Source organism: Molothrus aeneus, chromosome Z (assembly GCF_037042795.1).
Source record: "Molothrus aeneus isolate 106 chromosome Z, BPBGC_Maene_1.0, whole genome shotgun sequence".
Lineage (NCBI taxonomy): Eukaryota > Metazoa > Chordata > Aves > Passeriformes > Icteridae > Molothrus > Molothrus aeneus.
The window spans coordinates 7,172,654-7,196,164 of NC_089680.1; the positions used below are offsets into that span (position 1 = coordinate 7,172,654).

At 48.9% G+C, this 23,511-nt stretch overlaps 2 protein-coding genes across 8 annotated transcripts in view; one reads left to right on the forward strand and one right to left on the reverse strand.

The window, feature by feature from the left end:
* Positions 1-9,332, forward strand: part of UBE2R2 (ubiquitin conjugating enzyme E2 R2) — a 51,909-nt gene extending 42,577 nt beyond the window's left edge. Inside the window, exons 3-5 of the mRNA XM_066569257.1 lie at positions 414-511; positions 6,895-7,029; positions 8,334-9,332. Coding sequence (XP_066425354.1) covers positions 414-511; positions 6,895-7,029; positions 8,334-8,553 — 453 coding nt within the window. The 3' untranslated portion in view covers positions 8,554-9,332. The remainder of the gene's footprint in view (positions 1-413; positions 512-6,894; positions 7,030-8,333) is intronic.
* Positions 9,333-13,912: 4,580 nt separating this feature from the next.
* The window catches only part of UBAP2 (ubiquitin associated protein 2), a 162,504-nt gene continuing 152,905 nt past the window's right edge, over positions 13,913-23,511 (reverse strand). For all 7 annotated transcript variants that reach the window (XM_066568714.1, XM_066568718.1, XM_066568716.1 and 4 more), the window contains 7 exons: positions 22,003-22,081; positions 20,757-20,971; positions 19,332-19,431; positions 19,146-19,253; positions 17,743-17,810; positions 16,572-16,763; positions 13,913-15,104 (listed from right to left, as the gene is read on the reverse strand). In XM_066568714.1, the coding sequence (XP_066424811.1) occupies positions 15,009-15,104; positions 16,572-16,763; positions 17,743-17,810; positions 19,146-19,253; positions 19,332-19,431; positions 20,757-20,971; positions 22,003-22,081 (858 nt within the window). In that variant the 3' untranslated portion in view covers positions 13,913-15,008. The remainder of the gene's footprint in view (positions 15,105-16,571; positions 16,764-17,742; positions 17,811-19,145; positions 19,254-19,331; positions 19,432-20,756; positions 20,972-22,002; positions 22,082-23,511) is intronic.

Consider the following 23,511-nt stretch of genomic DNA (forward strand, 5'->3'; position numbering starts at 1 on the left):
TGGTGATTAAACCCTTCAATTCAAAAATTTCCTGTAGCTAGCTCAAGCTACCAGTGGGAACACAGATTTTCTTCAACCCTACGTGGGGTCTCCTGTGATTAAACCTTATGTCACTGTGACAGTACTACTTGGTATCTGGGGACCAATCTAGTTTTATGTTACATTATTACTATTTTTGCTTACTTCAGTACATTCTTTAAACCTCTTGATTTTATATTGGGTTTTTTGCCAGTTTGCAGGCTAGCCCTTGGAAGAATTCAGAACCATTTCCAGCCCTTGTTGGTTTTTGCTAGCACTTGGATGTTCATATCAATAAGGTTAAACTGATCAGAAGACAGTCTGAGTGGTGGATTTGAGTCATCAGGCCTCAGCCTCCAGCCAAGCTATTCTCAGTGCTTTTTCCTGTCTTGCAGAATGGAGATGTATGTATTTCAATTCTTCACCCACCTGTAGATGACCCACAAAGTGGAGAGCTACCATCAGAGAGGTGGAACCCTACCCAAAATGTCAGGTAACTGTGAATATGTTGTGCAATGGTGACCTCAAAGGCCTGCCATCTCTACAAGACCTAAGGGCTATGGTGGGAGAGATTTGGGAGGGAATTTAAGGTTTTGTGGGGCTTAGGGCTTGAATCAAGAGGGAACCAGACATACCAGTCTGTCTGAACATACTGGGCTGACAGGGCAGAGCCTTCTGTCCTATTCACAGGGTTTCATACTCTGAAGGCAAATTATCTCAAATGTTGAAGCCTATCTCATCACTGTTATCTTCTTCAAAGTACCACTAGTAGAAAAGTGTGTGTAATGGGTTCCAGGTGCACACCAAACTGCTCTATTACTCCCCTTCCCTGCAGGACAGGGGAGAGAAAAATAACACAGAAAACAACTTCCATGTTTGAGATAAGGCAGTTTACTAAAGCAATAGCAAAAGCTTGTGCACATAAGCAAAGGGGAAAAAATTAATCTCTACTTACCCTTGGTGAGCAACATTCAGCCACTTCCCAGGAAGCAGGGCTTCAGTGCATGTAGCAGTTGCTCCAGAAGGCAAACACTGTGAAATAACAAATGTCCTCCTCCTCTCTCATTCCTCCTCTCTCACTTAGCTTTCATGTCTGAGCTGATGTTATATGATATGGAATATCCCTTTGGTTAAGTTGGACCAGCTGGCTTGGTTGTGCCCCATCTTAGGATCTTGCCACCTCTCAGCCCCTTGATGGAGGAGTGGAGAATGTTGGAGACAGTGCTTGATGCTGTGTCAGCACTGCTCAGCAGTAGCCAAAACAATTGCATGTTATCATACCTGTCTAACTATGTATGGAAAGCACTGGGGGCTGCTAAGAAAAAATGAGCTACAGCTCAGCAAACTCAGTACAGTCTTCACTCTTAATTCCATACCATTTGTTTAGATCCTACATAACATATTTATCTTCCAACTGTTCCACTGTATTTCTCATTACTGGAATCCCTTCTTACCCACACATACAACCCAAACTACATCCTTGAACCATCTCTGTACCAAATGTACATTTTCATTAACCTGTCCTTTCACAGATGGATATTATTCTCCTGTTTCATGGCTTCCTCCACCCCTCCAGACCCATGACTTGTGCTCTATCCCATCAGGATGGGTGGTCAGGACAGGAGAAGTAGCACACTTGATCATTGGTCACCAGCCTGGCTCACATCATCATCACATTCTCCTTGCTCCTCACAAAATTCATTCTTTGTCAGGTCATGTTGTTCCTGTTCCTTTACTTCCTGTGACATAAAACTCACACAGTTTGTTTTTCCTCCAGGGTTAAATCTCCTTGAGGTACACACTGGGTCTCCCCATCCTTCCATGTTATCTGCCAAGTACACCCAGATCCCTGGGTAAAGACAATCTCACCAATGTATTTGCCTTTTCCCATGGGAGGAGAATCCACCCTGACTTCCCCAGCCACTTTCCTGTGTGTAGTGCAGGGACCTTATCTCCTCCCACAGTGTCTGTGGGGTCAGTTTGGGCAGGATCAGTGCAGCTAGCAGATCCCCTAGCATTGACCAGCCAAGTGGCTTCTGCAAAATTTGCATCCCAGTGCTTCCATTCCCGTTACCTAAAACTCTTAACTGTCTTCAGAATTTTTCAGTCTTTCCAGAGCTTGTGGGTGGTAAGGGATGTGATATATTCTCTCAATGTTTCTTTGCTTTAGAGTTTATGAGATTATTTTGAAAATTAGTCCCATTGCCTGATTCAGTTCTCTCTGGGATACCATGTCACCACAGAATGTGTCTCTCAAGACCTGAGGTTGTGTTCCAGGCAGTGGCATGGTTTATTGGGTACATTTCCAGCTAGTTGTTGCCTCTGATGTAGTGAGTAAGTAACTCTTGCCTTGGCATGTGTGTGGCCCAGTGCAATCTGTTTGCCAGGCCTCACCACACTCTAAACCCAGCCACTGTGCTCTATTCCAGGGATATTTCACACGTGTAGCTCCCTTGATGGCAGCACATCTTTCACATTTGTGGATAACCTGTGTGATGGCCTCTATGCCATGTCCATCCCTTAATCATTAGCCCATCTGTGTATTGCACCCCTTCCTAGATATCCCGAAGTGGCCTGGGGCTAGAAATAGCTCACCCTTTTGCTCCCAGCCTTAGTCTCCCTGAGCTATTCCAATCTTCACAGCATTACCTACCTGTTTGTTGTTCTGATGTTCTTCTGCAGCAGATAAGTACCAGGAGGCATCACCAAATGCCATCATGGACAAAATAGGCTAGAATTAGAGATATTAATTAAATTTGTCACCAACAAAATCAGAGCAGGATAATGAGAAGTAAAATAAGACCTTAAAAACAACTTCCCTCCCCACCTCTCCCTCCTTCCCAGCTCTACCCCCTACCACAGCAGGGTATGGGGGTAGTGGAATGGGGGTTATAGTCAGTTCATCACACATTGATTCCCCTGCTGCACCATGGGGCCCCTCCCACAAGCGTCCCAGTTCTGCATTAACTCTGCCAGCATGAGTCCACCCCATGGGCAGTAGTCTTCCCCAAACTGCTGCAGCGTGGGTCACACTTCCACTGGATGCAGTCCTTCAATGACCAGCTGCTCTAGTGAGAGAGCTATTCTCTCCATGGGTTTCCCACAGCATCACAGCCTCCTTTGGGCATCCCCTGCTCCAGCCCGGGCTCCCCCAGGGGCTGCAGGTGGATCTCTGCTCCCCCGTGCCCTCCCTGGGCTGCAGGGGCACAGCTGCCTCAGCCTGGGCTGCTCCAGGGGCTGCAGGGGAATCTGAGCTCCAGAGCCTGCAGCAGCTCCTGCCCCTCCTGCACTGCCCTGCCTGCCTGCAGGGTTGTTCCTCTTATGTGTTCTCACTCCATTCTTCTCTGGACACAAAACTTTTTTCTTATTAAATATGTTATCACAGAGACATTACCACTCTTTCCAGTTGGCCCAGCCTTGACCAGTGGAGCATCTGTCCTTGGAACTGCCAGGCTCTGCCGGACATAGAGGAAGTTTCTGGCAGCTTCTCACACAAGCCACCCTTGTAGCACCTTGACTACCAAAAGTTGGCCCTGCACACCCAATACAGGATGTTTTTGAGTATTCTGACCAGTAGAAGCAACTTTGCAGAGTTCTGCCTGTTGTTTGCCTTCCATTGTTTGTCTCCTGTCCTCCTGAGTGGTGTTGGGAGCAGCTGGTGGTTTTCTTCCTGGCAAAAATACAAAGGATCACTAAGTACCAGAGACATTCAAGGTGTAACCTGTCCATGCTTTTGAAACAGCAGCTGAATTTCATTTTTCATTACAAGACACTATCAAATAAAGAATCAAGGTGACAAGCCTTAATTCAAAGTTAGGAAACAGCTTTGGGCATGAATTACATAAATCACACATGCATTTTGGGTATTTCATTATATTCAGCCCTAGAGACTCACACGTATCTTATCATGGTGCTTGTTCTCTAATTTCTGCTGTCCCTCACCACAGTTGCAGTTTTCAGTGCTAATGCTCTTGAATCATCTTGGGCTTAAGGGTGACAGGTCAAAACATTCCTCAGCCACTGAAAATAAAACTGGTCCTTCACTTCTAGTCTGGTGCCACCATCACCAGTTGGGCAGAGTGCCAGCAGAAGCACATCCTGCTGGGGTCCCATCTGGCTTGGGAAAGCTCCAAAGTGTCAGACAGGAGGCAGAGGGGCCAAAGATGTGGGAGGGAGCTGCTCTTCTGCTGCTGAATTCTGTAAAACCTGCCAAGTGTTGACTGTTTCCCCACAGATGAGCAGGGTTGAAGTGTCTGAAGGGGAGAATTCATTCTTCAACTGTGAGAGTTCACCTGTGCTTTTGAGGGTGTCAAGCAGGCTCATTTATTTTTTTAAACACAATCAGTATGGGCTTTCCTATCACTGGAAGCTAAGTGATGCAGGCATAAGTAAACACATCAAAACCCAGCAAGATGTGAAGGAATGCAGCTCTGATGTGTTTGGTAGAGAATCCTGCTTCCTGTGTCCCATGGAGCTGAGTGAGTGGTAGAAGGCCAGGGGCTGAGGCTCTCTGATCATTTTAATTGTCCTTCTCCACATCTCCCCTGTCTCCCCTGCCCTTGAACTGCACAGGCAGGACTCTGCACAGTATTTGAGGTACTGGCACACCTGTATCTCCTGCAGAGAGGTGAGGTACTATCTGCCTATTGCTTTGTTTCTTGAGGATTCCCATTTGTCTTGGCTTTTTTTGCTGCCTGAGATCTGGGCGGATTCCATGAACAACTTGATCCAGTAACATGACTGTCAGTGCAGCCTAGGCTAAAGCGTTTGACTTTATACCAGAAGGCAAAAAGGTACTTGGACCAATCTATACCTACCTCTTGAGGTGGCTCTGAGAATCTACAATGTAAATAGCAGCTGGAATTTTAAAAAAAAATCCTTTTTCAACAAGGAAGGTAATAGGATGTACTGGTTGGGACCACCAGCCAATCTACATCATGTCTCTTTGGGAAGAAATTGATCTGTATCTGAGCCTTCTTAAGTTGATACAGGAAAAAAAAAAAACAAGGACAGGTCTGTTTCCTTGAGCCTCTGCTGGCTGCTCTTCCATGCTACAGCAGCCTTGTCTAAGGGGAGACAGATCCCTGACAATATCCCAGAGACTCAGCCCATACCCAGCCCATGCAGTTTGCATCTGCTGCTGAGGTTTTCGGTCCCACATGGCTGAACTTTTTTAGTGGTGTTAGTCCTGTCAGATCCCCCGTGCTGGGATGCCTTTCTGTTACTGTACCTTCTTCAAGGCAAGCAGGTTTGATTTAGAGGACATTGTCCAGCTCTTAAAGGTATCAGCAGTGATGGAGCTGATCTAATGTGCTGGATGGGAAGGAAGAGCTCAGAGGGCTTCACTTCTAATGCAATTGTCTTGGTGTATTTAAGTAGCTTTGCAGTAACTTTGGAGTCTGGACACCACAGTGAAAATTGGCTTTTCCTCACTGTTAATGGAAGTGTGGTAGAGCAGATGGTAAATCCAGATATTATTTCCTGTCCTTGGCCTTTCCTAGACTTTGTTTGCTCTGCAGAAAGCTGCTGCATGATGCTGGAGCTGACATGCTGGCCTGTTTGCAGAAAATCAAAGGCTCTTAAATGAATTCTTGAGATGAAGTAGAAAATGATCTCTTATGCCCATCATTCCAATCCAATGAGACAGTTTCTTCCAGAGCTGCTGTTCTCTTTTTGTACAGAATTATATAATTTAGAAAATGAAGACTCTCTTGATAGCTGTGCTGAACAGTCTGTTCAGATACAAGTGTTTATTTTCAAAACCTTTCAGATACTCAGTATCCAAATGACCAAGCATTTCCTGGAATTGTACCCAGATATATGATCTGGTAGATGTGCTCTGAACATGCCCCTGAATCAGTGCAAACACGACTGCAGCTCCCAGTCCCCTTTAATCAAGGTCTGCAAAGTGGCTGTTGGGTAATGCTGTGTTTCAAGAGCTATTCTCCCTCCCTTGTTTGTCCCTTCCACTTGAAAGGGAAGCTGTTGCTGGCAGGGCCACTGGGATGGGTGATGCTGTTTTAGTGGCTGGATATGGGTGTTTGTGCTGGTTGAGGCACAGTGTGAGCAGCAAAGCCTGCAACTCTCAAGTGCAGGGTTCTAGGAACTGCAGGAGAAAGCTCTGGACAAGAGAATGGTGTTTGCAGCTGGTAAATGCCAGCAGAGCAGGGCCTCTGGCTGGAAATCCCAGAGGACTGTCTGTCAGTCTGCCCACCTGCCTGCCAGGGGTACATGACTGGCTCATGTTGGCTCTGCTGAGTACCAGCAGCTGAATCCCACTGGGCCCTGGCACCTTGCCTGAGCATTGAAAAACATCCACACTGTCCTCCCCTTGCTGTGCTTGAGGGTTGCTGCTGCAGCCTGAGTGGGGCATGAGCTCAGGAGAGGAGAGTCCTGCCTCAGCCTCAGCCTCCCAACCACCTGGCAGGACAGGGAAAAAGTAGTGCAGCCTTTTCTGTTGGCCTTGGGTCATAGAAGTCCTTCTCCCTGTGCAGGGCAGGCAAACAGCCTGGCCTGGCTTCCTGCTGGAGGCTGCAAGCCACCAGGAACAGCTCACAGAGCAGATTTCCAGCCCCACCCCATCTGTGGATAGTGCAGACAAGCTGAATTCTGGTCTGATTGTAGCTTTCTGTGCTGCCCTGTCCCAAGCACAGACAGGATGGTCTGTAGTCAAATGAGGTTTGTGTTATATCACCTTCCTTACACAAATGTCCAGGGTCTGAGGTTCATGAATACCTATTCTCATTTAAAAACACTGTCCTCAGCTTAAGGCTTGACTTCAAACAAGTTTATCATGCAACACTTAAAGAAGTTGTGGACATCCAGAATCCATGAATGTGTTAGCTCTGACTCTGCTGTTGTGGCTGCCTCTTTCAGGACTATCTTACTGAGTGTAATCTCTTTGCTTAATGAGCCCAACACATTCTCCCCAGCCAATGTGGATGCGTCAGTCATGTTCAGGAAATGGAGGGACAGTAAAGGAAAAGACAAGGAGTATGCTGAAATCATAAGGTAAGCTTTGCCAGTTGTGATGCTGGCCTACCAGCATTCTGCTTTGAATCCTGTCAAACAGGCTGCTTCCAGAATTTACTGAAACCAGCTTCTCACAGCAGAATGTAATTTGGAAATTAATTTTGGTGTCTTATTCAAAGTCCATGCTTCAGGTCCCTCCAGAATTTTCAGCACACAGAAGCAGTGCAAACTTCTGGGGCAGGAGGACTGGCCTGATTTGTCTTTAAATTGTTCTTTTTTCAGACTAATCTGTCATGATGCTCTGCAAAACCTATTGGCTACTAGTAAATCCCAGTCTAAGTCCCTACTTGTCTTTAAGCCCTGCATTGCTTGGGATGTGATGCAAACTGACTGCATCCTACTAATTACTGTGCTCAATGCATGCATGAATCATAATCTTGTACCTCCAATTCAAAGGAGCATCAGCAGGATTTGTCAAGAGCTTGCAGAGCTGGGTTGGATTAGCTGGAACCAGTGCTCAGTCCTGCCCTTGGAGAAGTCCATGGTTCATCAGGAGCTGCAGGGGGATGAGCTGCATGGGCCAGGGCTGCTGTGGAGGGACAGCCCAGCCTGGAGCAGGACTCTGGCACGAGGCCACATCTGCATTGTCTCTGCCAGCTGGACAGGCAGGATGTGGCCCTGGGTGGGGCCAGCGGGGCTCTGCCTGTGCAGAGAATCCTGCAGCTCCCTCGGATCCAGCAGGGCTGGGTGCACTCCACACAGGGAATAGCAGACTGACGGCCCTGGGTGAGTGAGGGGACAGGCTGCCATCTGCTCCTCCTGCTGGGATGCAGCAGCCAGGCCTGGCTCGGCGTCATGGAAAACACTTGGATTCTGTGAGCCCCAGGCTGTGTTCTGGGGTGCTGCCATGAGCCCCAGCTGCTCTGACCCTCCAGTGGGAGCTGAGCACTGCCAAAGGCTTGTGGGAATTGCAGTTTTGAGCATGCTGTGGGAGAGCAGTCAGCGGCAGAGTCAATAAATCACCCTAGGAAATCCCTGACCATCCCTGCAGTAGCGAATGGAATTTGCTTTGGCCTCTGGCAGGTCTCTAGTGCAGAGCCTGTGGAATAGCTGATTTCATGTGTTGCTGAGAGCGTGTATGCTGCAAACCCCCTTGGCATGCTCCCAGGCCTGAGGCTGCAGGAACCAAATCTGTTTCCAGTGCTGTTTGTGGTGCGTCCTGCAAACCTCAGCTCCCTTGCCCAGCTGCCAGGAGGACGGGGCAGTGCCTGGAGAGGAGGGTGGGGAGCTGAGCCGTGGCACACGGCCCTGCTCACATTCCTGCTGTGTCCTCCTCCCCACAGGAAACAGGTTTTGGCTACCAAAGCTGAGGCAGAGAAGGATGGCGTGAAGGTCCCCACTACACTGGCAGAGTACTGCATCAAAACTAAAGTGCCTTCCAATGACAACAGTTCAGATTTGCTTTACGACGACTTGTACGACGACGACATTGACGATGAAGACGAGGAGGAGGAGGATGCCGACTGTTACGATGATGATGATTCTGGCAACGAGGAGTCGTGACCTGCTCCCTCTATGCCCCTGTACTGCCCTGCCGACTCAGGCCAGAAGGGAGCAGCGGTAACCTAGCAGCAGTCCAGCAAAAAAGTGGGGGGGAGGGGTGTAAAAAAAAAAAAAAAAAAACAAAAAAACAACAAAACAAAAAAAAAAAAACCAACACAAAACTTTGTCTCCTGCTGTCTCCTGTTGTATGGATCTGTTTGCTCCTTTTTTATGGACCTCTTAGAGACCCTCCACAGAATGTCTGAATTCTTGCATTCTTAACCCTTTCATCACTGTATTACAATTTCTTTTTAAAAAAGAAACTCCCCTTTTCACTTCTCTACGAAATGCTCACAGCAAAACAGGTTTGCTCGTGTTTAGATTCTTGAATTAAATACAGTCTTGCATTGAGATGTTTAATGTATTTAAAGCTGGAACAAACCCTTTGGAAGCCGGGTTTTTGGGAGCTCAAAGTGCTGCATTTACTGGGAAGAAAAAAAAAAATCCCCACGAAGCAAATTGCCAAGGTTTAGCTGCTCCATTTACAATAATAGCGTGTGTACATTCGTTTAGCCTTGTGGTGGTGGCTTTTCCTTTATAAGGTGTGGGGCGGAGAGTGTTAAAGCTACTGTGTGTTGAGCTTGATGGGATGTCACTGAAAGGTACAGTATTCCTTTTCAGCCTGCTAAGTTAGGAAGTAGCTGACCCCTGGAGCCCCAGAGGGCACAATCAGCTTTGTCTCTGGAAAAGGCTTGTGATATGAACCTAAAATAAACACTTAACACTTCACATCTGTACAACTGAGCCCTGGGTTGCTATTTATTTTTTTAATTTTTTTTTCCTTTTTTTTTTTCCCCCAGACTAGGATAGGGTTGAAAAACTTCATTTTAGCTATTCTGCTGAGATCTGCTGCCAGCTGCCCATCTCTGGAGGGAGGAGAGCAGATGTGCATCCTGCTGGCCACCATTTGTGCTGGACTTATTTTTGGCAGTGGGACAGAGCAGCAGCCTCCTGCCCCGTGCTGGCTGGCAGCCCTTGCTCCCTGCAGCCCTAGCCCTGTGCATCTGCAGCTGCCTCCTGTCACTCGTGTAGGTCACCTGCGGGCAGGTGCTGCTCTGTGCCGCCCAGTAAAAACACCTGACATGCACTTGCTTAGACGTAGGTTTGTCTGCACAGAAAAGGTAATTAACTATATGGGAGATAAAAAGGTTTATGATTTCAAAAAAGACTATCCAAGTGATACAGTGTGAGATCCTAGCTCTCTGATGATGTCTGGAATTCTGCCCACTTTTCATAGGCATTGACTTCCATTCTAATTCTCTGCCTAAACATGGAAGCTGAAGTTACTGGGGTTTCAGCTACACAAAGAAGAGCTCCTAAAAGAGGGGAGTTCTGTTTGTTCTCCTCCAGCACTTGCATTTTTAGGGAGGCAAATTCTTTACTGTGGTTTTTCAGCAGAGTGGTAAGAGGCAGCAATTACTAGATTTTTTTTTTTTTTTTTTTTTTTTAATGTCAGTACTTTGCATGCATTTCCCAGAGGAATTCAGAGAAGAGCCCGCGGGGCCGGCGGCGTTCGGAGCTGGCCGTGGCGTGTCGGGGCTGTCTGTGTGAGTCTGTGCCGCAGGGCTGGGCTCTCCCTGCCCGGCTCCCTGGGGCACAGCGGTGTGCGCAGCCAGCCCCGGGGCAGAGCAAGCCAGCAGCAGGTTCTGACAGGCTCTCAGCACTGTGCTTCAGCTGATGCCCCGAGCTCAGCCTCCCGTATGTTTCTGGGAGCCCTCGGCAGAGCTTAGGGCGCTCCGTCGTGGGCAGGGGGATCCCGCATGTTCCTGGCCCAGATCCCTCTTCCTCAGGCGCTCGGCTCTCCCCGTGCAGCGTGCTCGAGTCTGGCTGCGGTGCCCCGAGTTCCCGTCCCGCAGGATCCCTGGATCGGCAGCCGGGCCTGGCGGCCCCGGGAGCAGTTCGGAGGTGCTGGCCCTGCTTGGGCGGAACCCTCGGTCCCCGCAGGTACAGGGGCATCACCCTTACCAGAGCCTGCGCCTCCCCGCCGTGTGTCTCAGGGTTTTCCATGGTACGTCCCCAGCTGCGGTCCCTCGGGGGTGCTTCGGTGGGAGCAGCCTTGTTCGGGATCCGCTCCGTGGCTGCGTCCCGGGGCAAGGCTGAGCAAAAGCTCCGGGGGCGCTGCCCAGACGGGGAGGAGAGGAAGGTGCTGGGGGCTCCGCATGGAGCGAGCAAGGCAGATCTGTTCCCAAAGTGTTACTGGGCTGGGGTTTGCAGGGACAGTCCCTGCCGGCGGTGCATCCCTTGTGCCCGGCGCGGCCTCGGCCGCCCGCCCTCCTGCTTGCATGTTACCTGGGAAGGCAGCTGCACCCTCCTGAGCTGTCAGCCTTCTTCCAGCAAGGACTTACCCAGCCCCAGCTGCTTTTTGGAGCCTGCAGCGGGGCTCTCCTGCGTTTAGTGACAGTGTGGGGCACCCCAGCTTCACATGAGCCCGGCAAGGGCAGCGCCAGGGTTGCAAATGGGCCCCTGAGGCTCCGGGCTGCAGGGCTGCACCCGGGGCCACGCCAGGGCAGGGGCACCAAGCTCCAACTTGCAGGCGGCTGTGAGGGGTGAAGGAGCAGAGTGTGGCAACACTGTCTTTGCTGATTACTTGGTTGGAAATGAGGATACTGCATCTTTCAGGATTTCCCTTGTACTTTTGACCGTCTTCACTGTATACTCTCCAGTGACTTGTATTTCCAAGCTTGGTGTTGTAAGATGCATTATTATGACTCTTCTGTTACCCTTTTTCAATGACAAAAAAAGCAACCTCTTTTGAGAGCTCTGACATTAACCAGACTAATTTCTCTTCCCCACTGTCCTGTGCAGTGTCATTGCTTGTTGACTTGCTGGTTTCCTTTTTTTGAAATACAACTGAAGTATGAGGGGATTTTTTTGAATCTATTTAAGAGATTGCAGAAAAATGTTTACCTGCTCTGTGTATTCTGGGTTTTTCTTAACCCCTTTTCTCCCGTTTCAGTCAACATTTAGCGTTTACATTTGCAGCTACATGTCCCTTCAAATGCAGTTTTCAACCATTCTGAAACCAGCAGGGTACACTAGATTTCTTAGTAGTTTTCTTAGCTGAACTCCCAGATCTTTTCCTTTTTTTCTTCAGTATAATTTACCAGAAAGAATTAACTGATGCATTTTTGTGTTGTCTTCTCCTTCAGTAGTTATATTTTGTCTTTTCTGCACATCTGTCTACTAATAAAAATGTGAAATGAAAATATCTCTGTGCTGTTACTTTCATGTTTGAGCTGGTTGCATTGCATGGGTTCCTCAAAGCTTCGAATAACAGCTGTTCACGAGCTCATTGCTCCTCTGGTATCAATGGACATATTAATACACCAATATCTATAAGTTTATTGCAAAATAATGCTGCAGTTTGACAGCTGCCTGCACCTGACTAAAGAGCAAAGTGATTTAGAGGACTTTTTGGCAAAAGGCCAGACCTTTGCTGTTATATTTAGTCTCCCTAAGTAGGAAGGGGGAGACCAGTGAGATGGTCTGTGGATTCATGTGACTGGAGCAGGGATACAGGATTTGGGCCAGAGTTACTGGTGCCCTGGCAGGGCAGGAGCACGGTGCTCCCGAAAGGGTTGGACAGGGTGGGGGAGGAGTTTGACCGCTGGGCCAGGGAGCAGCTTTGGCAGAGAAATTGAGGTCACGGCTGTCAGCCCTCCCGGGTGCCAGCCCTGCCGTGCTGTTCCCTGCAGGCTCGGGAGGGGAGCAGGGTGTTTGCAGTGCCCGGCTGCTGCAGTCGAGCTAAAATTAGTGGGACAAGTGTCAGGGAGTTGCACTGGCTGCACTTGGTATCGATGGCAGCACAGCAACTGCTGAGTCAAATGTGGCTGGAGCCCAAGTGCTTCTGCTGCACAGCTGAGCTGGAGGAAGGGTGATGGCATTTTGGAGCTGCCTTCCCAAAGCAATCTCCAGTCTCTGGAAAGGGACCGGGAGGGATGATGCTGTCTGGGATCTGGGCTGCTCATTATCTCCTGCCTGACCCTACAGCACTGGGCTGCCCAGAGCTGCCAGCTGCTGCTTCCTCCAGCAGCAGTGTGGGACCAGAGGCAGGGTAAGGCCTCCAGCCCGCCCTGCCCTGGGTAAGTCTGGGGAGCAGCAAAGGGGGGTTTTCCTCTTTCCTTGGTGGCCAAGTGCAGCTGGGCAACCTTGCCTCTGCCATCAGTGGAAAAGGGCTTAGAGAGTGAAATTGCTGAACACAAGTCCCTCCGAAGTGACAATGTGGGGGAAGGGAGAAACATTTTGTTGAGTCTCACAAAGAGCAGAGGAGCCTGCCTGTGGCTGTGTGGGCAGGTCCCCAGAGCAGCTGGGAAGGTGTGGGACCTGAGGCTCAGGGGCTGCTAGGGGCTTGCACCATCTCTCCTCCCTGTTGCCTTTCCCCAGCTCCAGCTGCTTCTGGACTGTGACACGCATGCAAGAACTGAGCTACACCTGCGGGGCAGCACTGGATGTCTGTAAACAAGACCTGGAGAGTGAAGGCAGCTCTGCGGCAGTCTGTGTTTTGAAGAGGGTGAATGAGGTGCTGCTGCTGTGAGGGCTCAGCTGCTGGTGCAGTCTTGTACAAACTGATGGGCCCCAGCCTGCAGAAACATTTTTGCCCTCCTTGACATTAAGGCCCAAAGCTGTTGGCAGTGGAACAGCAGCTGAAAAGGGCTTGGAGCAGCTGCTGGAGTTCAACCAGTGTCAAAACCTAAGCCAAAGCAGAGGAATGCCATTGTAGTTCTCTGCTGCTCAGAGCCTGGGGGAGGCCTAGGTGACAACTGGGCCTCACAGGGCCAGCTGAGAAAAAAAATGGTTCTCAGGGTAGAAACAGATTTATTTTTTCTTGTGGATACTAAAAGAATAAAAGCTCCTTGCCTGTTGTGTGCTTCACATTTAACCACTTTCTCTGCTGCATGGGGACAGGGTGATCAGAAGGGTAAGTCTGGGCAGGAGCCTTCCCTCAGGAGCTCTCACACCCCTGCCCTTGCTCCCAGTGGAGCCCATGGACCTCATGAGCAAAGCGAGAGGGCAGAGCTGCAGCTGTGCTCTGTCCTTACCAATCCCAGCTGCCCACAGGGACTCGGAGCACCACCCCAGAAGAACCAAAGGCAGAATAGGCTGCTCATGGCAGCAGGGAGAGGTGTGGCCCCGGATCCCATCCCTGCTGGGGGTGCCGGAGAGCTCTCAGCACACAGGTGAACTCACTGTTTTCAGACCCACATGCTGCTCCTGCCCTCCCAGCTTGGCTGCTGCTGCAGGAGCAGGCAGAAAGGGACAGACAGGCTGTAAAAGTAAAACTGCTCCTGGAGCCTTTGAAAATGCAGACAAACACTGGTGGTATGATCAGATATTTATTAGGTGGAGGAAGGGCTATAAAGAAATGAAACTCCTAGAACATTCACCGCACTGGTGCAGGACAAGAAGGACCAGGTGTTGCCTCCAAGGTTTTTGTTTTTAAAAAAGTGGGGAGGGACAGATGAAGTTTCCATCCAGTAGCTCTGGCTGTCCTGGGAAGGTGGCTCAGGGCAAGAAGAGGTACAAGACACAGCTTATACTTTTATTTAAGAAACCGCTACATAGTTTTTGCCTCTAATGATGCAAAGGAGGTTCCAGGACACACTGAGCCATCCAAAGTCTCTTGCTAGAGAAAAACACCACCAACAAAAAACCCCTGCACAAACAAAAACCAAAACCCTGTCCTTTTTATTATTATTATTATTAAAAAAATTGAAAAATTAAAAGTTGAGACTGCAGCTCAAGGCCACAGTGATCAAACTGCCCACAAGAGCTTGTCTTCCACAGCAAGAGGGCGGGAGGGAGGAAATGAAAGAAAAGGGAAGGCCCACAGAACTTTTTTTGTTTCTTTCTTTTATTTTCTCCCTCTAAACAGGTATATTGGGGGTCGGGGGGTACAATCAAACCAACAGGACACATCTTGATTTAGGTTTTTGGAAGGGCAGGTCTCCTTATTTGTCTGAATTTAGAACTGCATTAAATAAATGGGCTCCAGCTCCAAAAAAAAGGGCACAGTTTGTCTTTGTCTGACAGAGTTACAAAACCCATAGAACTTAAAATACAAAACAAAGAATGATGCCCTGGTGCAGATGGAAAATGAATAATTAGTTTTCCTACAAAGAAAATAAAAGAGGCTGCAAGATGCAGAAAACCACATTTAGGCTCTATTACATTTACAAATACATACATAAATATATTACATATAACAGCAACTCAAAGAGGAAGCAGGCGAGTCACACAGAGGATGGCTGGCTGGCTGCAGTTCTCCCCGCACAGATGTTTGGCTGAGCAGTTACTTTTCCTAATAATTCCAAGAATGGGCTTCAGCTTTTATTTTCTTTTTTCTCTTTTCTTTTGTTTTCTCTTTTTTTTTCCTTCCTCCTCTCCTTTCATTCTCTCCCCCCTCCCCGGTTTCGGGTTTAGTTTGTCCAGTATGGAGAAGTGCCATAGGCGGTTTTGGTAGCCTGAGACTTTTGCTGCATGGTGCTGGGTTGGTTGCGTTGGCCAGATCCACCCTAGAAAAGGGAAACAAAGGAGACAGGAGCATCAGCTGCCACAGCACCAGCATTCCCAGGGAGACAAGCGCTCCCCAGCATCGCCAGGAACAGCCCTGACACCCAGCAGTGCAGCAATGCTCTCCCCTGCACAGATCTGCTTCTGCCCTGCACCATCTCTGCATCCCACGGTCCAGGCCAAGCATCCATGGGCACACCAAGCAGGAGCTTGGGAAGCACCATCCCACTGCCTCCCAAGCACAACAGGCTCAAGCACAAGGGAAGTGAGGAGCAGGGCCAGGCACAGGAAAGGAGCTTTCCCAAGGTGAGCCAGACAAGGATGTGACACATTTGGAGCACAAAATCATGTCCTATTACTGGACTCTAAAGCTGAGCACTATTTTTTTCTGGGAATATTTAGTGTTGGGAAAGTAAATACATGTGCAGGTGAAACCAAACGGGAGCTGACATGCAACCTGCAGGAGATGTTTGATTTTTCCCCAGAATCACAGCACAAGGGCTCACATCCTGCCCTCCTGCCCCCCTGACAGGGGACAGCAGCACCTGCCTTGGCTTCACACCCCACAAACCATCCCTGCCCAGCCCACAGCAGGATGGGCTCTTCACACAGTCACAGCCTGGCTGAGGCTCGCAGGCATCTCTCAAGGTATCTTGTCCAACCCCTTTGCTCAGGCAGGATCACCTAAGAGCCAGCTGCCCAGCATCATTCCCAGACAACTTCAGGGATGGAGACTCCACAGCTTCCTGAGCAGTGCTTGGTCATCATCCTAGCAAAAACATTTTCTCTGATATTCAGAAGGAACCTCTTGTATTCCAGTTTGTGCCCCCTGTTCCTGTCACCAGAAAGAACCTGGCTCCATCCTCTTTACATCTTCCCTTTCTGCACATTGATGAGATTCCCTCTCAGTGCTCTCCAGGCTGAACTGTCCCAGCTCCCCCAGCCTTTCCTCACAGGAGACAGGATCCAGCCCCTCCATCAGTCCTGCACTGGGCACTCTCCCACACACCCATGTCTGCCCCACAGTGGGGAGCCAAGCACTGGACACGGTGCTGCAGCTGTGGCCTCACCAGGGCTGAGCAGAGGGCAGGATCAGCTCCCCTCACCTGCTGGCAATGCTGAGCCTGGTGCAGCTCAGGATCCCATTGTCCTTTTCTGCTGGAAGGGCACATGGCTGGATCATGGTCAGTTTGTGCTGACCAGGCCCCCCAGGGCCTTTTCTGCTTTCCAGCAGGTGGTTCCTGACTTATATTGGTGCACAGGCCTGCCTTCTCCCCAGGGACAGAAGTGGCATTTCCCCTTGCTGAACTTCAGCTTCCCTCCCCAAGCTGGTCAACAGCCACTGCTGCCAAGGCCCTTTCCCAGTGAGCAAAGCAAACAGCAGAAGGAAACAAACACCCCAAGACCCTGCTGGGAAGTGGAGCAATGTGCCCTTGGGGATGCTGCAGAGGCAGAAGGGGCTGACTCACCTGCCCATCCTGCTGAAGGTGGTGATGCAGCATCTGGGAATGAGGCTGCTGATGTGCAGGGAGGATGTGGAGAAATGGGGCTGGAGCATAGCCCGGGGCAGCACCAGGGTTGAGGGGCCCAGTGGATCCAAGAGCAGAGGGCAGGCTGAAGGGAGGCGGAGTGCCAGCATGGAATCCCTGCTTGTCAAACGTCTGCACAGGGGGCAATGGGCACAGTGTCAGACACTGCTGTGAGCAGACCCAGCGAGAGCAGAACAAGAGTGGCCCAAACACACATCACCTGAACCTTTCACCTACCCCACGAGGAAGCCAAGTCACACTGAACACCTGCAAGCACACCAGAGGATGAGTTTCAGCTCCCGTTCTCACCCATATTTCTGCACTAATGGCTCTTGAAATTTTTATTGTCACAGACATTGTTGGTTTTTTTTCCCCTGACCTCTTTCCATTCAGAGGGACATGGGATCACAGCAGCTGCCTAATCAGTCCTTCCCCCAGTGAGTGGGCTCAGCCTAGAATTACTCAACCTATCCAGGGCAGCCCAACAAAAACACAGGAAGTTGCAGTAATATTTTCCTCCTGCTGGCCAAAGCTTGACCCCAAAGCATGGAGCTGACATCTGGCTTCCTACCTGTAAGCATGGATGGCAGCCAGACACCTCTTTCCCCTGCTGAGGGTGCAGAGAGGAGCAAAGAGGAGCTGGACATAAGCCCACTGCACAGCACAGCTTGCCAAAGTGCCTTCTGCTTTGCCTGGGCAGCTGCACACTGAGCAATGGCCATGGGAGAGCTTGGGACAGGGACCCTTGGGTATTAAAGGCAGGCACTACAGCCTGTCCCTCTGATGGAAAGCAAACAGCCTCTCAACTCACCTGCTTTGGGGGCTATTTGGACTAAAAATGCTAACACCCATAAGTTCATTTGCACCCAGGACACTGCTGGCATGGTGTAGCGTGGGCAGCGTGCAGCACAGGGAGCACTGAGCCTCTGCCAGCAGCTGCTGTCAGGAGCTGACACCGCAGAAACAGCGGGACAGAGGATGAGACTTCACTCCAGCAGCAAACAGAGCCAGCGTTAGAGATGCTGTGGCCTGCTGACCCTGAGACTGGCCAGCCTGGGAGTAGGAGTCATCAGCCTTGAGCCCTGAGGGAGGAGGGTCCAACACTCCTCACCTGAGTCTTGTTATAGACTGAGCCACTGATATCAGGCACACCCGTGTTACTTGAGGTCACAGAAACACCTGGAAAACAGAAACACCACCAAGGGTGAGAATGTCACCCCACCAGCCAGCACAAGCCCAAGCTTTGCTCCCAGCACCTCTGGCAGCCTCAGGGGATGCACTGCCCTGCTGGTTCTCCAGACCCACAGCAGCCCACATGGGAACAGAAGAAAGGGCTCAGCTTCTTGTTCCCACTGCAAAAGCCCAGTGGGATAAATCACCCAGGTCCACACCCAGCCATTAACACTTGGATTCCAATGCACTTCACCAGGCAGCAGCTGGCTGCACTGACCACTCACTGAAGCCCACTAAAAGCCAGCATTCCCCTGGATCAGAGGTGCATTTGGCTCTGTTGCAGCACTCAAGAGCTTTCCAGTAGTGCCCTGAGTGATGAGACTCAGCATCTCCTGCACATCTGAACCCCTGTCCTTTCACACTCTACAGAAGAGTTAAAGTCTGCAGTGCCCCTCTGCCCTGACAGAATCAGCATCACTGCCTCAGAGACTTATTCACAGTTTTACAGAGGATGGCTCTGATAATTCCACCTGGATCAGAATAAAGTCAATGGTTGCTTTGTTTGGTGAATCAGAGATCTGGGCTCAAGGGTACTGCTCTAAGCTTTTGTAACCCTCCTTGGACACTGCTGGATTGCTTGGACACTTCCTGGGTTGCTTCTCCACTGAAAAGAGTGTGGCCACCTGGTGTTTCAAATGCCCAGCAAATGCTTGGTACTTGCTTGAGAATGAAGATGAACCATGTAGTGCTAAGCAGCCCAGTATATGCTTCTCAGATCTAAGCAGCATGTGCCAAATAAAGCTTTTGTATGAGCTGCATAAATTCTTCAGTTTTTATGGTCACAAAGGAAATATTACTAAGCACAACACATGTTATGAATGTGTACAGGCAGCAGCTAGACAGCCCAGAGATGTGTGAAGTGCCCTGCTCCTCTCTAACACGTGGGTGTCTCAGGTGCCTACCAAGAAACTTAAAAGTCTAGCTATGATTTGGCAGAGGAGCATTTCAGCAACAGCACTGAACTGCTCAAGTTTCAAAATCACAGCACTGTTGAAGGATCACTATACTCTTCAGCAAAGAAAGCTTTGGCTTAGGAAGCAGCTTACCATTTCTCCTACATGTAATTGGTCTAAGCTGTGCATCAGCCACACCAATCTTTATGTGACCTTCAGCCATGAGATTCAGAAGGAACTTCTGGGCCATTAGAAAAGCATTTTGTGTACGGGAGATGGAGAAACAGCTTGGATCATGGCCCTGTTTAGAGCAGGCTGCTGTGTTGATTGGCAGTTTGCCCTACTAAATCCCACTCCAGAGGAACAACCTCCAGTCTCAAAGCATTACCTTTCCCAGGTCCAGTGCCAGCAGATTTGTTTTGTGCTTGAGATGAGCCACTGTAGCCTCCTTTGCTGTAATCTCCAGCTGCTGTTCCCTGTGTTAAGTCGTCGTAGCCTGCACAAGGGGTGCACAAGGAGGGCGTCAGGGTGTGGAGCGGCGCCGCGCTCCCAGGGCAGCGGGGCTGAGCCTTACCTGCACCGTAGCCATGCTGGCTGTAGCCACTCGCCTGCTGAAAGGGAGTCGAGGCCGTGTTCAGGTTGACTCCGTGCTGTTTAGCAGATGCTGGAGGTACCTGGACAAAGCACGGGAACGAAAGTGCCGTCAGCTGGAACACAAGCTCCCTCTGCCATCTAGTGGGGAAGGCACCTCATGTTGGGAATTCAGAGTCTGGAGCTGAGAGGACTGGGATGGCATGGGACTGCTTACAGCAGTAATTTGCTATAGAGGATTTGTGTCACAGGATTTATCCTAGAGCTGTCTCTGTGATTGCAGCACAGCCCTCCCTCGGAACAGGCTGCATATTTCTTTCATATGTTGAATGTAAACAGCAAATTTTTACCCACAAACCTGAGAACAACCACAGAATGAAATCAACCACAAACATCAATTCCGGCCTGAGACTGTTCATAAAATACCAGCCTGCAGGGCTCTAAATAGCCTCATCTACCCTTCTGCCTGAAGCAGCACCTCTTCCCAAATAACCTCCTTCCTCCTGAGGCTTCCAGCCCTGCTCTCTGACTTAATGGCATCTCCTCCATCCAGGCTCTCTTAGCTCACTGACTCAGCTTTGGGTCCCCCCTTGACTCTCCAGGGACTAGTAAGGGCTTTCAGGAACAGCAAGCCCACAAAATGCAGCTGTCAGGTATTTACAGAAACTTGCACAGGGGTCTGTGAGTTCTGGCCTTTTAAATAATTTGTTTTCTTCTGGGTGAGATTGCGGCTATTTTCTCACATTGCATGTTTTTGGAGCTCTCCTGCAGACTGGGGAAGCTGACTCTGTTCCATTCTAATGAAAATCCACCTAAATACTGACTCCAGCTCTGGAGTCCTCAGTATGAGGAAGCTGTGGACCTGTTGGAGCAGATCCAGAGGAGGTCACAAAGGTGATCAAGGGGATGTGCTCCTCTCTCCTATGAAGACAGGCTGAGAGTTGGGGCTGTTCATCCTGGAGAAAAGAAGCCACTAGGGAGACCTTACTGTGACCTTTCTACACTTAAAGGAGGCTTATAGGAAAGACGGGAAAAACATTTTACAAGGCCCTCTAGTAACAGGATGAAGGGCAGGTGTTTTAAACTGAAAGGTGGCAGATTTAGATTAGATATAAAGAAAATAATCATCACCCTAAGGGTGGTGTGGCACTGGCACAGGCTGCCTGGAGAAGATGTGGATGGCCAGCATCCCTGGAAGTGTTCAAGGCCAGGTTGGATGGGGCTCTGAGCAACCTGGTCCACTGGAAGGCGTCCCTGCCCACAGCAGGGGGAATGGAAAAAGACTGTCTTGGATGATACCTTCCAGCCCAAACCTTCTTGTAATTCCAAGACGTGGAGTGTTTGGGCTGGAGAAAGCAAAACTGGAGAGGCATGCAGGGAGCATTACAGCTGAGGCTGTCACACTTACAAACATGGTTGGCCCATACTGGAATGCACTGGGAACACCAGGCATCCCAGCATAGTAAGGGAGCCCGGTGTAGCTGTACCCTGGGGGCAGGGTCGGGTTGAGGAAGGGCTGCTGAGTCGTGTGGTGAGTCTGTGTCTGGTTCTGCTGCGGCTGGGCCAGCGTGGTTGCAGGAGCAGGAGAGGCAGTATCTCCACGGCCAAATTTTGTTACATCACCTGTGAAAGAAAGAACTGGTCAGAAAAGCTATCAAAAATACTGCAAAAGTGGAGAATTCAATGGACTTATATCCTCTGAACAGAAGCAGACAACTACAGAGCAGGACACATCCTACACCTGAAAGCCTGCAGTTGTTTATGGGAAACCCTCACCCAGTCTCTGTTCCTGACAGCCACAGGGATATTGCCTGTTTGTGGCACAGAACTCTGTGCCATGGCTACTCCACTGATAAAGAGAGATGCCAATACTCACCTATCTCACATGGTCTGAGCAGATTCATTACTATCAGATCATTGCAATAAAACATGCTAAAAGCAGAAGCATGGTAAATAGCCAGAGAGCCAATGGTTGTTGGGTTAAAGTGTGACTCTCTTGGAGGTTAACCTGTTTAGCTAAGCTTCATGGGCTGAAAGCAGGTTAGGATTTACAGGCAGTGATGGGCATATTTTTGCCAATGTATTTTTATTTATCAAGCATGACTAGTTAAGATGTGCAGTTCCTCACACCACCAAAGTTCTGAAGACAGTAGCTGAAGGCCAGGAAAGCAAGGCTTGCATCGTGGGCCACCTTATTGAAGAAGCAGGAAGGGAAATTCAGTTATTAACCCAAAAACAGCCTCCCAAGAGAAGTGATAATGAAGCAGAAAATTCACAAACACTTTTACTTTCTGGCAGCCTACAGAGCAGCATGTTCACATGTTTACCAAGGAGGTGACATACATCAATCCCTTCTACCTCACTCCCAACCAGTAAGCTGGTAAGCAACCACGACAGCACTTAATACCATCATTATAGGAACTACAATGCCTGTGTCTGCAGTTTTAAGCTGTAATCAACTGGCAGTGGATGAAAACCACTGGCTGAAATCTGGGATGGCATTAATATCATCTTTGCACAATGATAGCTAAAGAGCAAGAGCAGGAACAAGGAAGGGCTTCTTTGACCACAGAAGGGAAAAGCAACACCAGGATGCCCTGCACTGAGAAACCAGCACATCTCACTTGCCATCATCTTCTTTAGCTAGCACTCACCTGAGTATGGGTTGTTAGCAAGGCTCCCATCTCTGCCTGTCAAAGTTGCAGGAGCCGGGAATGTAATTCCATAGTAATCCTTGGAAGAGACAACACCACTTATTAATAGTTAAAACTGGAACACAGCTGTACAGATCTTATGAACTGCCTACTAGACACAGAAGAAAATTCTAAAAGTAAGAACTCAAGGAGGTTTGACTGGAAGCTGACCTTACATTGTGCAGCAGAGCTGAAAATTTACCTGGATCCTCAAGCTAAAAATAAATCTACATTATAGACACTTTTTGTCTTATACACAAATATTTAGTCTCTTAATGGTAAGTTAAAGGCAATAACTAAGCAATTTCCCACACAGCTCCCAGCTCTGAACTGTCATCTTCCAGTGAGACTGCCTGAAAGAGAACTGAGCATTGTGAGTCAAAGGCCTGGGGTCAGGCCAGGATTTTAATCACAACATAGATGTAAGTCTAAGGGTTTTGCCCTTGTACCATGCCCTGTGTTCTGAAAGTGGAAATGTCAGCTACAAAAACAGCAAAAAGAACAAAAGAGAGAGAAAAACAGTTACTATTGGATGACTGGAAAATTTATTTAAACTACTTTACAGGAGATCTCAGGTCATAGTCTCCAAAGTAGGGTGTGTATCCCAACCCATTGGGTTGCAGGAAGAAAATGGATTTCATACCTTTGATAAATATAACTGAAGAGAATTTTAAAACAGTGTTTGTTTAACCTTTCTCTCCTTTTTTCATTTTTATCTTTGTGTATGTTCTATAATATATATATTAGTACAGGGGTATATGTATGTAATTCAGAAATAAAAATATACGGAAGGTGAGTACTCAAATTTTTTGCTGATAGGGAGCATAAAAAAGGTGGAAACCACTGCCTCAGATCATTCTTCTAGGTCTTCTACAAGAAGGTAAGCAATACTAGAAAGCTTGCACTTTGAAATGACAAGACATGCTGGCAAAACCAAAGCAATATTTTGACCTCAGTTTGGGAGAAAGGCAAGAAGTTTGCCCTTCTCTCTCTGTGTGAACTCCACCTGTGGGTCTAGTAATCTTTTTTCCCTCCTAATTTTCATGTTCTACTCCTCACCACCTCCAATCCAGAAATAAATAATGCTTTAAGTAGTAATGTATCAATTTCCACACATTTTCAAATACTGAAAAATCCTCCTCCTTTATCATACAACTCTCTGCAAATGCAATAGTGCCTCAAATGTTTTCTCAGAGTGGACAGCAATCTCCACCTTGCTTCACTTCTGTGCATCCCTTCCCTGTCTCCTACACCCAATCCTCCATCACTGAACACAAAATAGTGTGGCAAAGTTTTAATATTGTAGGTGCTTTCTGTAACTTGTAATGGTGCCATTATATGCCATCAACCTTTCCTTGCCTGGTAATTCCCCCCCTTAGGAACTCCAGCACAAATCACTTGGCAAAACACAACTAAATTCACATTAGAAGTCTTAGCAGTTTACTCAAAAGCAGCACTCTCATAACCTTC